The 12,979-nt window shown below is 43.3% G+C and overlaps 2 protein-coding genes and 1 pseudogene across 2 annotated transcripts; all 3 read left to right on the top strand.

Moving 5' to 3' along the window:
- The first annotated feature begins 848 nt into the window (after positions 1-848).
- LOC106302464 lies at positions 849-3,894 on the top strand. The gene is made up of 7 exons (XM_013738970.1): positions 849-1,152; positions 1,240-1,383; positions 1,947-2,800; positions 2,927-3,068; positions 3,120-3,385; positions 3,581-3,736; positions 3,814-3,894. Exons 1-7 carry the CDS (start codon positions 849-851, stop codon positions 3,892-3,894), a joined length of 1,947 nt encoding a protein of 648 aa, XP_013594424.1.
- A 6,339-nt stretch (positions 3,895-10,233) lies between these two features.
- LOC106302463 lies at positions 10,234-11,900 on the top strand (annotated as a pseudogene).
- Positions 11,901-12,128: 228 nt separating this feature from the next.
- Positions 12,129-12,964, top strand: LOC106302462. Its single transcript, XM_013738968.1, has 2 exons — positions 12,129-12,871; positions 12,961-12,964. Exons 1-2 carry the CDS (start codon positions 12,129-12,131, stop codon positions 12,962-12,964), a joined length of 747 nt encoding a protein of 248 aa, XP_013594422.1.
- Positions 12,965-12,979: the final 15 nt, after the last annotated feature.

The following is a 12,979-nucleotide window of genomic DNA, read 5'->3' as shown; positions in this document are numbered from 1 at the left end:
CGGAGCTGAGAGATCGCTAGATTCCATTTCAACCGAAGGGACAACTTCGTTATTGGCCGAAAGCGGTTTGTTGTTGACGGTAGTCAAGACGAGTATGCCAGAAGAGAGTGTCAAAGTAAGTGTACGGACATTTATATTGTTGGCCTTTTGTTTTGCATGATTGTTTTTGTTCATTTTTCTAAGAGACATGTGGCGCGTTTTTTTTGCAGGGCTCGTGGTTGGGAGAAGGATGACATGCAACAGATCCATCTTGGAGGAAATTTTTAATGAGCAGGAGATGATGGTCCTGCATAGGGTTGCTCTTGAGATGGACTTGGCCGACACACTCCAGGAACAAGCTGACCGGCGCTACGAAGCTGTTGCTCGCGAGGTGATATTGGTGGAAGACAACGATGAAAACATGACTGATGCACAAACAGGTACAGGTTTGATTTGGTAGTTCGCAGTTGAACTGGTTCTGTAAAAGCGTGGCTATATCCGGCTATTCTGTCTCGCTTATCGGCTACATTTCTTATTAACCGGTTAATATGTGTGTTGTTTACGTTACACAGGTGGGGGCAAGGATCATGCACCTAATCCAGATCCGTCACAATTGCCCCTGATCCAGCCACCTACAGCCCCGTATGAGATGTAGGCATTAACAGAATGTGAAGTCCACTTGCACTTTTTAGCGGCATGTTAGGTTTTACATATTATCCGTCTATGATTAAATCTGGAGTCCACGTTTTAACTTAACCGGTTAATATATAATGATTTGGTAGGGGGGTTGCCACTTACACAACAAGCTCCGGCTCTCAGAAGCAGCAACCGTGAATCAAAATGAGGGCCAAATCGTCCAGCGATGGACAATGGAGACGCCGATGGATTTTTGGGAGGGTCTGATGGGTGATGACCTTATTCTCCCTGAGGACGTGGAACCAGATCGGGCTGTAGTGGAGGGTGAAGGACGCACAAACGAGACAATATGCCTTGTAGGTGATGGAGGGGTTGCAGCAGCTCACGAAGAAAATGATGCTTCCTCTACTGGATCGTGTCCAGATTTGGAGATGGAGGTCCCTCCGCCTGTTTCTGTGCCGGATGAGACTCACGGAGGTGCTAACGCTGCACCAGAGCCTGGTAACGAGTTGCTCGCAGCGTTTGAGAAATTCTTGGGTAATGAGACAATGCGTTATCTCCTTTTTGATTTGACTACTGCACATGTGACAAGATGAATAATATCACCCCGGTTTTGGTATGCAGCATCAAGGGGCGAAGGTAGCCAAGTGCCTCAACCCCCTCAACCCGTGGTAGCGTCTGGGAGTGGAATGTCAGTTAGTGAAAAATGTCAAGACCAGACCACTGTGGTCGTTACAGCTAAGCTCAGACTCACCATTGACTGTGGTGGTATGGGAGCCCCCGGACCCTAAGATGTGACACCTAAGAACCCAAACTCCTCGTTTGATGAAAGTGGAGCTGATGGTGGGTTTAACTAAAGTTATTTAATCGCTATCGACTGCTAATGCAATATGGGTTATTTGTAGTATTAATCGGCTAAGTGTGTTTCCTTTTAAGGTAGTGTTTTCCAACGGAATGGGTTTGTTAGCATTTTACGTGTGATATATTAGCCGTCTAAAAACCCCAAATGTGTGCGGCTAAGTGTTATGAAGAACGGTTAGACTGTTTGATTTTTCAGAGAAAAATCGTGGTGTTGTTTGATTTTGGTCATGTAATATGTATCCGGTTATGTCAGTTTGTTTTACGGTTATGTACGGCTGATGGATGTAGAATGTTATGTTCCATTCGTAAGTTATGAAATAAAGTATGTTGCTGAATGATATTGGATTGTGTTATCTAACCGGCTAGTTGTTTATGTATAAGTATAAGCAGATTTGATGGAGTTTATGATAAGCTGTGCAATTTCTATCCATAGTAATGCAAAAATTAATTAACTTGACACCAATGTGCAGGGTATGTGGGATCTGGTGATAAAGACCTTTTCGTTGGCAAGACTTTTGAGACTAGAAATACATTCAAGCAGCACATGTCTTTGTACGATATCAAGAACAAATTCGTTGACCGTAGTGCGAAATCAGCACCTTCTGTTATGGTGCTCGAGTGTATTGGTCAGACATGTACTTGGCGAGTTTATGCGGTGCTAGTTAAGGGCTCAAGTATGTATGAGGTCCGTAAGATTGGCGGTGAACATAGTTGTAGTATTGATGAGCGATCTGGGTACCAGAGACAAGCAACATCGAGCGTCATTGGGGAGATGTTGAGACAGCAGTTCAGTGGAACTGGTGTGGGTCCGCGCCCAAGAGAGATCAGACAGGTTATGAGGGGAGACCATGCTGTCAATATCTCATACTGGAAGGCTTGGCGTTCGCGTGAGGTGGCTGTGGACATCGCAAAGGGATCTTGTGGTGCTTCTTACCAAAGCCTTCCCAACTATCTACAGAGGCTGGTTGTGGCTAATCCGGGGACCCTTGGCCATATACATACCGAATATGTAGAGGATGTGGGGCACCGCTTCAAATATATGTTCCTAGCTATGGGTGCATGCGTGAAGGGTTTTCAGCATATGCGGAAGGTTGTGGTTATAGATGGTACACATCTAAGAGGGAAGTATGCTGGCTGTCTCTTAATCGCTTCTGCGCAAGATGGGAACTATCAAATCTTCCCACTAGCCTTTGCTATAGTGGATGGGGAGAATGACAAGTCGTGGGAGTCGTTTTTCAATAAGATGTCATCATTCGTTCCTAACCAAGACGGTGTGGTGTTTGTATCAGACAGACATGCCTCAATTTACCAAGGATTGAGCAAGGTATGGTGTAATCGTGTTATACGGTTATGTTGTTTATTGTACGTATATACATTTTGATCTGTGGATGTCTAAATTGTTATTCGGTTAACTTTGCACTTACCACTGCACTGAAATCGATTTTTGTAGGTGTATCCGCTAGCTGGTCATTACGCGTGCATCATTCATCTGAAGAGGAACATCAAGACTCTGTTTAAGGAGAGGCAACTCGGTTATCTCGTTTCGAAGGCAGCGAGAGCTTTTAGAATGGGAGAGTTTTACACGGTCTTCAGTGAGATTTGATCCATCAATCAACAGTGTGCTGATTACCTCGTTGACATAGGTGTTGAACATTGGACCAGATCTCATTTCCCTGGCGAGCGCTACAACATCATGACAAGCAATCTGGCTGAGTCTTGGAATTTGGTCTTTAGGGACGAAAGGGAGTATCCGGTTATCCTGCTGGTGGAGTTCATACGAAAGAAGATAATGAGCTGGTTCACATCACGACGTGATGCTATCAAAGATGTGGAAGCTGGTTTGACACCAAAGGTTAGCAGTTTGCTTGCTGCGAACTTTGAGATATGTGGTGGATATGACGTAAGAAAGGTAGATAATGATGATTATGAAGTCCAGGACTTGAAATGAGGGTTGTTTGTCGTCAGTTTAAAAGAAAAGTCGTGCACGTGCTTTGAATTCCAAAAGCTCAGCATGCCATGTTCCCATGCAATTGCGGCGGCATTGAAAGCTAACGTTAAGGTGGAGGGATTAATTGGTGATGTGTACACTATAAATTATTTGAAGGCAGCGTATGCAGAACATGTTTTACCGCCTGTTGAGTTGGGCAGCGGTCATAGGTTGGCTGATGATGTTGCTTCAATTACTCTCAACCCACCAGCTACGAGACGACCACCAGGGAGACCAAGAAAGAAGAGACTCTTCTCGCGTGAAGAAGTTAAGGCAAATGCAGCAACTGCTATGAATTTGAATAGTAGAAATGTTATTGCTTTTACTAAAATATATGCTATTGGATGCAGATGAAGAAGATACGCAGAAGGTATTGCAGCCGTTGCAAGGGGCTAGGGCATAATCGTGCAACAAGAAAGCAAGCAATATAAAAAAGTAATAAGTAAGAAGAAGGGGGTTGCTGTACGAGGGGGGTTGTATGCATCGTCTGGTGGTTGCCTTGGGTTTACGTTACACATTTGGTTTCGATTGCTGTTAGGAGTAGACAGTATAAATAAGTGTGTAAGTCCATGGTTGTGAATGTGGTGTTTTGTATGAATTCGTATTGTTATCAAAAATAAAGCATTTCCCCTTTAAATATTGTTGGTTATTTAGTTTGGGTCGAGGTTATACGGCTAAGCTAATAATAACATTAGGCCACATCTATATGTAGCCGTATAACTTGTTATTGTAGAAATGGTCGGGAACACTTTGATAAAAATGTTCATCTTCATAGCGTTTACAATTAGCCGGCTATTTTAACATGGAAAATGTTACGTGAAAAAATGGACGGATAACTGGTAAACACAATCATCGAACACTATGATAATGTTCATCATCATGATGCTTTGATTAGCCGGATATTTTTATAAGTATATGGTTAAATGAATAAATAAACGGATAATTGATAAGATTCATGTTCAGAGCACATAATTGGTTTGATTACATACTAAGACAAAAGACGTTCAAGCAAGGTGAGAATTGATCTAATGTTTCCGTAACAAAGCAGGAATCATACGATTACACATATATCACATAATTAGGTCTTTTGGAAAAAAACATAGTTAGCTACTAGTTCAAGAAGAGGCTACGAATAAATCTTTCACTCACACTGATGTTGGGTTCATGATCGTCATCGTTCTGGCTGTTGTGACGGCTATGGTCGACGTCCAGCTGATTTGTTCTAGCTTCGGTGAGGTGGTGGTTATCAAGCTCCCTACGCAGCTTAGCTTTAATGTTGGTTAGCCGTCTAATCTCTAAATCTTTCGCCCTAATTTCTTCACGAGCTTCTATCAAAGACCTCTTCGGCCACCCTCTAACTTCTTCTAAATCATACCATTCAAAGAAATTACAGCCATCTACCTCCTGCTAAGTAACGGAAAACAATCAAACGAAGTATACGGATCGAGAAGTTTGCAAGAAATAGAGTAAATGGGTGCGAACCTGGTATCGCGTGCAACCCAAGAACAACCAGCCTGGATTCTTGTCGGTCCACAACTTCTTGATCGACGATGGGTAGCCGCAAAGACAACATTTTTTGGAATGAACACGGTTTGTGCTGAGCGAATTACGAGAAAAGACTTCCATGGCTTGAATGAGCTAGATCTAAAACGTGTGGTTAATATAGAAGTGTCGATATCAACAAGGTGTACATGTGATACGTGTCAGCCATATGTTAAAAGATGTTATGGAGTGAGAGGATAAGATGATAACACTATATTTAGCCGGTTACATGTGGGAGTCTTTGTATTGTGTATGAAGGTAAGTGTAAAACAGTAAGAATCCGTAAAAAAAATTGCATAGATCATAATGAAGTTGGGACCCAAGATACATGAGAACATATGTCCAGACGGAGTTACATAACGCAATACATAGAAAACAACAGAAACATTTATTATACATCCATAGCACAGAGATAATTTGACAAAAGGCCGGATACTCAGATTGGCCCTACGTTTTCTTCGTAGAGCATAACAGCCAGCCTTTTTGCCTCATGGTCCAACACATCCGAAGTCAGAGATTTGCATACCTCTATGCCAGCAACAGCGTGAGCTTGCATAAGCAGTGTGGTTGTGACGCCAGAGTCCGTTGTCTTGATGTTTTGAGGGATGTTTCTTGGCCTCTCCACCGTCAGTGCCTTGAGGTCCTTTGAACACATGTTTCTGCCGGCTTGCTTCAGGAGGTAAGGGAACATGTGACAAATTGGCGCCAGTTCTTTTACCATGACCGAATCGCTTCTCAGCGATGCGTTGCAGTCGAGGACAATCAAGGTCCATGTAGTGGAGTCAACGCAAATGCCAACCCAATAATTCTTGTCGAAGTTGGATGGTAGATAGAAACGCAATGACTCGAAAGTTTGAGACTCGAGGTCACAAAGAGTTTCTAAAACGTTGGGGGTGAATACAAAGTCCTCTTTCTGGGGAGATTTGCTAAATCTCGAGTAGTTCTTGGAGAGGATGGAGACAAACTTGGAGTCCAGAAAGCAGCAACTGTCGCGAGGATTTGGCTGGTGCAAGGTGACAACATGAGAGTGATGCATCAGTACATCGATCATCTGCGAAACACATTATGTACGTGAGAATTAGAAAAACATGGTGTGTATCGAGCTCATTGCGTTGTGTAGGCATATACCTTGAACGAGAGTGCTCGGCTCCTCTCAGCGATATCAATGATGTCTTTGTTGCTGACTGAAATGCCACCTATAGTAATAGACCTGAAGATAGGAGAAAATGGTTTAGTTTTGGTTCGAAAGTTGGCCGGCTACTTAAAACGGTAGCACGCGATTGTTGATTTGTACGGCTAGGTTTGACGGTGAACGGATATTACTACATGTAGCCAGCCAATTATATACATGTACGAAGCTAATGGCAATTGACAGAGGAACACATGTGTGTGGATGCTTACTTAGACGTCTTCAGAATATGGAGCAACTTGTTGAACTTCGCATGGTAGTCTGTTGCTGCATCTTTGTTGATGGCGCCAAGTTGTGCTTCCCGGAACCTATTTAGAATAAGCTTGTCGCATTCGTACACACCAACCAGTGACTTCGTGACTGCCTTCAGACGGGTGCTTTTCCGAATTGGTATGGCGGCGTCAGGCTGATGGTCTTCTGTAACAATCGGCGGAGCTTCGTTGTCCAGGTTTGGCTCGTAGTCTTCTGCAGACACGCGTTCGTTTCCTGATTCAGCTTTTGATAGCTGAAAATCCTGCATCAATCCAAGAGAAAAGGATGGCTGAGAAGTATAAAAAGCTCTGGCTGAAAAGTATTTACTCACAGAAGATTCATCCTCGTCAACGTTTTGCTCTTCAACATGCCTCTGGACACTGGCATCATCTTCTCCTGATGTCATTTGGTTGATATTTGTGTCCTCATTGACCATATCAGCATCACCACGGGATGTGGTGCGTTGCGGCTCGGGGATGGTGGTCTGAGTACGTGATCCCTGCGATGACAGACATAAGAGGGTTAAAATTTGAGGTAAAATCTGCTTAAAATATATTGGTAACAACGCATATACCTCTGCGGTTGTGTCTCCGTGAGTATTCTGGACACTCGCTACAACAAAGGTTATGTACTTTGTCGCCTCTGCTGGAACATTAGGATTAGGCTGTCTCGTTTGTGGCTGACCACGGAGTCGGCTACGGGTGCGTTAGCCATTGGGTTGTCTTCCACTGAGCGCGAATGAGACTGAGAGGATAAAGATGCAATGGAGTCTAGTATCGTCTTAAAGCCGTTCTGAAGAACAAGCAGTTGGGCTGAGTTTTCGAAAATGTGTTTTTTCACGACCTCTTGCAACTGATCAAATGATTCCCGTAGGTCATCGACCTTGCCTTCGACCCTATCAATTTGGATTTTGATCTTAGCTTGTACAAGTGAGGCAACGAGCTCTGCATCAACGGCCGCTTGTGTTGGTGTTGGTATCGTTTGGCAGGGGGTTTTCCTCTTCTTTTTCTTTTTCTCTAGTGCTTCAGCCTCAGCCTCCTCTCTCATGCGCTCTACGTCAGCAGAGGTAGCTCCCCCTATGAACATCTTCTTTGTAAAGCGGGCACCGTCTCTGATGAGGCTCACCATTTTGTCTATGCTGTCATCGTCTTCATCATCGGAAAAAAACAAGCAGTCTTCCTTGATCTCGAAGTCAGTGGCTGGCTGAATAATCGAAGTCACACGAACCTACACAAAAATAAATCATCAAATGAGAGTCTTGAGGTATGAGATTATAAATAGACTACACTATTGGGGGCGGCTAATTGCTTGGGGGGTATGACCCCTATACAAACTAGGCACATTTGTGGCCGGCTAGTTTTTTGGATATGTGACCATGAACTTTGTTATCCGGTTACACGAAATATCATTGCAGCCAGCAAAGAAAAGACAAGAAAATGTTGATGAGTTGGAGCCGCTTACATTGTCTGCAGCATCCAGAGTCCTGGCATGAGCTGGTTTTATACCATTCTTGGACGGGGGGGAATGCAATGTCACCATCATCGTCACCCGCAGCATCCGTTGGTGAATCTTGACGAACTAACTCTGTTAAACCTGGAACTGCTTTTGTCATGACCATCTGAAGGGACTGCACGTAGCCTTGCAGGGCAATTGTGCTTTGAGTCAGAGCTACCTCATCTCTCTCTTTTATGCTACTCATGAGCATTTCAAAGGATACCCGACCCCACGGGTACACGAAGAACTCATCAAGTTCTCTGATTTTTTCGGCGTGTTCAAATAATATTTTGGGAACGTGTGTTGTAGGCAGTATCACGTATGCGAGTATAGCCAGGCAGGCATACTTTATCCGTGCATCTTGGTCGGTGATAGTCTTGCGCTTGAGCACCCTGATAACAGATGTTGCAGTTACTTCCTTCTATATGCCGAAAAGTGTTGTATAGTACGGCTGTTCAGAGATCATTTTCTTCGCCTCTTTCTGCGGTTGTTTCGGGTATTTCCCACACGGAAGACCGGTGACGATGGCGAATTTTCTCAGAGAGAACCTTATTGGGTTTTCAGAAAAAAGAAACCAAGCTTCGTATTTCTTGCGAACTTTCAGCTGTCTCGAAAGCATGTATCGACCTAGACGGCCAGAGTATGGCGTCTTGTCGGCTAGCTCTAGGAATTTCCCAAAATGAGTTCTTTTTAAAACCTCGATTTCGCCTTCTTCTAACGAATCTATTATGTGGCCAAGTGCACCGGGTTTGTGGTATGGTGACACTCTCAAGCCGACGGGTTCATGGCCTAGAGCAAACATTCTTCTGGGTAGATCATTGGTCTCCGCCATGACTGTCTATAACGAGAGTCGAATCCCTAAAAAATGTAAAAAAGGTAATTGATTGAGAATGGACTAATAATTGACTGCGAAATAAACAAAAAAAGACAGATGGTTTTTGACTTACGGTGGTTTCGCGATGAAATAAGGAACAGAGAGACCGGTGATGTTTCACGAGGAACCGAGAGAAAATTAAACGCGGAGTCAACAAGGAGATTTGTTGAGCATGATGGCAAAATGTGACGGTTTCAGTTGTGATTGAAAACTATCTTCGGGAGAACTTGAACATGGAGATCGATGAGGTTTCTAGAGAAAACGAGATGAAAAGGGAAGACGAGTGAACAAGGATTTTGAGAGAGACAGAAAGAAAGAGAAGTTACGGTTTCTATTGAATGCATGTAATCGGTTATCGTGTTTATCCTGACAAGCTTTCTCACGCGTGATATAGGTACATAGAGTGTTTGTATATGCGTAAAGACGCGAGTGATTTAGTTCGAAGTAGGGGTAGGATTGTCATTTAAAAAAAACACATCATCGCTAAAGACCATTTTCCATCCGTGCAAAGTAGGCAGTTATGTTTGTATAGGAGTGCCAATTTCTCTTAATTTATTGTGTTTATTAATTGATTGAGTATTATTTATAAAGTTTCTACTGTATATACAACAAAACGTAATGATGAACAATCCAGTGTAACAAAAAAATGAGTAATATAGTCCATCTGAAATGTTAAATCCGAATCATAATCCTAATTAAAGTCATACAATAATCAACTAAAACTCTCTCTATGTAAATTTAATACATGTAAATAATAAACCTTAAAATTATAATAAATAGATGAAAATAAAATATCAACCTAATTTTCATGATTCAATTATATTGTACAAATTCATTTGTTCAGATAAATGTAGAATTTGTTCAAATAGGTGTGGCGGCGCGGCGGGACGAACCACTTAGTTATATATTTCAAATAAAAAATATTAGACATTGTATGATGATATATTTATGTATCTATAAAAAAAAAAATTTGATAACCGTGGGAATCCCAAAGGCTTTCTAGGTCCAAAGATATTTATATATATTTAGATTTATGTTAATTATATTCTCGTATGTTTCTAACTTTAGGATAGTAAAAAACAAAGAGAGAGAGAGAAACGAATCTTGTTAGATCTGTTTTTACTGTAAACAACCAATTTTAGGACAAAACTTGTAGATGAGTGGAAAACACTGACTCTTGACATCTTCTAATCTAATTTTTATCCCTGAAAATTTTGTTTAACCATAACAGGTAATCAATTAACTAACTAGTTTTTAACAGTCGATATTAGTTAGTTTCTGTTGTGAGCATTACACATTTATTTAAACCCTTTCCATCATCCCAATGATTCCATCATCCACAAGAACCAAAGTTCATCCGTCAGTTTCATACTCTATTCTATTAATTAATTTCATTGTCTTGCAATCATAGCGAAAACGATGAGTTCTTCTGCAGAAGTCGAGAAAGGTGTTGTCACTGCAGAAGTCGAGGCGCCGAGGGGGAATAGAAGCCGGTTTGCTTTTGCATGTGCAATCTTAGCCTCCATGACTTCAATCATCCTTGGTTACGGTACGATTTATTCTAATGATCCATGTCATAGTTGGTTTCTGTAACCATCCTTACATATATATGGATGTTGCAGACATTGGAGTGATGAGTGGAGCTGCAATTTTTATAAAAGAAGATTTGAAACTGTCAGACGTACAGCTTGAGATCCTCATGGGAATTTTAAACATCTACTCCCTGGTAGGTTCAGGCGCCGCGGGGAGAACTTCTGATTGGATCGGGAGACGATACACCATAGTGTTGGCAGGAGCCTTCTTCTTTTGTGGTGCCCTTCTCATGGGGTTTGCCAACAAATTATCCTTTCATTATGGTTGGCCGATTTGTAGCTGGTATTGGCGTCGGTTATGCTATGATGATCGCACCGGTTTACACGGCTGACGTTGCTCCTGCTACTTCTCGTGGTTTTCTCAGCTCTTTCCCTGAGGTCTAATAGATCTGCCTTTCTAATTTTGGATATAATTAAAAACACTTTTAAATGAAACTTACTGCTTATATGTTCTTTTGTCTGCAGATATTTATCAACATTGGTATACTTCTTGGGTACGTATCGAACTACTTTTTCGCCAAGCTTCCCGGGCATCTTGGGCGGAGATTCATGTTAGGTGTCGGAGCGATTCCCTTAGTGTGCCTAGCCATCGGAGTGTTGTCAATTCCCGAGTCTCCAAGATGGCTAGTCCTCTAGGGTTGCCTTGGGGATGCTTTTAAAGTCCTCGATAAAACCTCAAACACAAAAGAAGAAGCCATCTCTAGACTCAATGACATCAAACGGGCTGCCGGAATCTCCGAGGACATGACAGACGATGTTATAGTTGTTCCCAACAGGAAAAGTGCCGGAAAAGGCGTGTGGAAGGATCTTCTTGTCCGGCCAACCCCTGCTGTCCGACATATCCTAATAGCATGTCTCGGTATCCATTTCTCTCAGCAAGCCTCCGGGATTGATGCGGTCGTCCCATTCTCTCTCGAAGGGAAAGCTTCTCGTTGGCTGCAATCTCTCCCAACCGGTTCTCTAACCTCATGGGACCAGGTTCGATCAGCATTCCTGAGCCACTTCTATACCAAGTCCAAAACTGCGGCTCTGAAGCATAGAATCTCCAACTTCAAGCAGAAATCTGATGAATCATTTCATGAAGCTTGGGAAAGGTACAAAGAGTACCAGAGAGAGTGCCCACACCATGGGTTTGATGACGATTACATATTGGAGGTGTTCTACGATGGAGTGAGCTATGAGTTCCGGAACACCCTTGATTCTTCTAGTAACAGAGACTTCATGACTCAAACCACACCTGGTGCGTTCGCGCTGATTGAGAACATGGCTTCGAGTTCACTCAATAAGAACAAGGAGCATGATCGCTCCAAAAGTGTGAACAGTATAGATGACCTAGCGGCAAAGGTGGACAGACTGCTTAAGGGAAACCAGAGCCAGGTTTTCATAATGGAAGACGCAGCTCCTGAGAAGAGCGCAGGCGACAAGGCGTTTGAAGCTGAACAAGCAGGAGACGATCAGCAGGAAGTGAGCTACGTAAATGGGCATGGCAGCTGAAGAATTACCACCCAAACCCTAACGTAAGGAACAATCCACAGCTTTTCTGGCCTAAGCAGGACAAACCAGTTGATCCGGCGCAGAGCAACCAAGGTCAGTATGCGGGGTATCAGAAGAACTATCAACCCCGAACCTATGTTCTAAGCCAACCACAGAACAATCAACCTCAGATGCAGAACCACCAGAACAATCAGGTCGCTACTTCCACCCCTGTCGCTGTTCCGCAAGATGAAACTAAAACCATGTTGCAGCAACTCCTCCAAGGACAACAGCTCCAAGGGAAACCATATGTTCGGAGATTTGAGCACCAAGTACGATAATGTCGCAAGCCATATGAGACAGATGGACATTCAGATAGCTCAGACTGCTGAGAATGTCAAGAGGCAGCAAGGTACTCTACCTGGTAAAATAGACAAAAACCCCAAGGAGTGCAATGCGGTTCAGCTAAGGAGCGGGAAACAACTTTCCGAGCCAGAAAGGAGGAGGTTCACCGCGGTTGAGAAAGGGAAGCAGAAAGAGTCAGAACAACTGCCAGCCGATCAGGCAGATGAGAGGAATACAGAACCAGCACTTGAAACAAGTTCGCCAGGGCCAGAACAACCAGCTGAAGCGGTGCGCCCGATCCCAGAGGTTGTTCCTCCTCGCGAATACATTCCTAAGGTCCCTTACCCTGTTCCAGCAAGTGCCACTCGTAAGGACAAAGAGGAAATGAAGTGCATGAAGATGCTGGAGGACCTAACCGCCCGACTCCCCTTGATGGATTCATTCCAGATGATGCCCTCCATGCGCAGCTTTATGAAGGGATTGATCGCAAGAAAAATATCAGAGGAGAGCGAGTTCATGACGGTTTCCAAGGAGTGCAGCGCAGTGCTTCAGAACAGGCAGATAAAGAAGCGAGGAGACCCCGGCAAATTTTTCCTCTCTATCCAGATTGGGAAGACAGTTTTTGCATGCTCCTTGGTTGACCTTGGGTCCAGCGGGAATCTCATGCCTTACTCTGTGGCTCGACGTCTAGGATACATGCATTTCAAACCAACTAAGATGTCATTGGTATTCGCAGATAGATCAGTCAAATTCCT

The sequence above is a fragment of the Brassica oleracea genome, chromosome C7 (assembly GCF_000695525.1).
Source record: "Brassica oleracea var. oleracea cultivar TO1000 chromosome C7, BOL, whole genome shotgun sequence".
NCBI classification, from domain to species: Eukaryota; Viridiplantae; Streptophyta; class Magnoliopsida; order Brassicales; family Brassicaceae; genus Brassica; species Brassica oleracea.
Note: the sequence above shows the minus strand (reverse complement) of the source record. Positions and strands in the feature narration are given on the sequence as shown.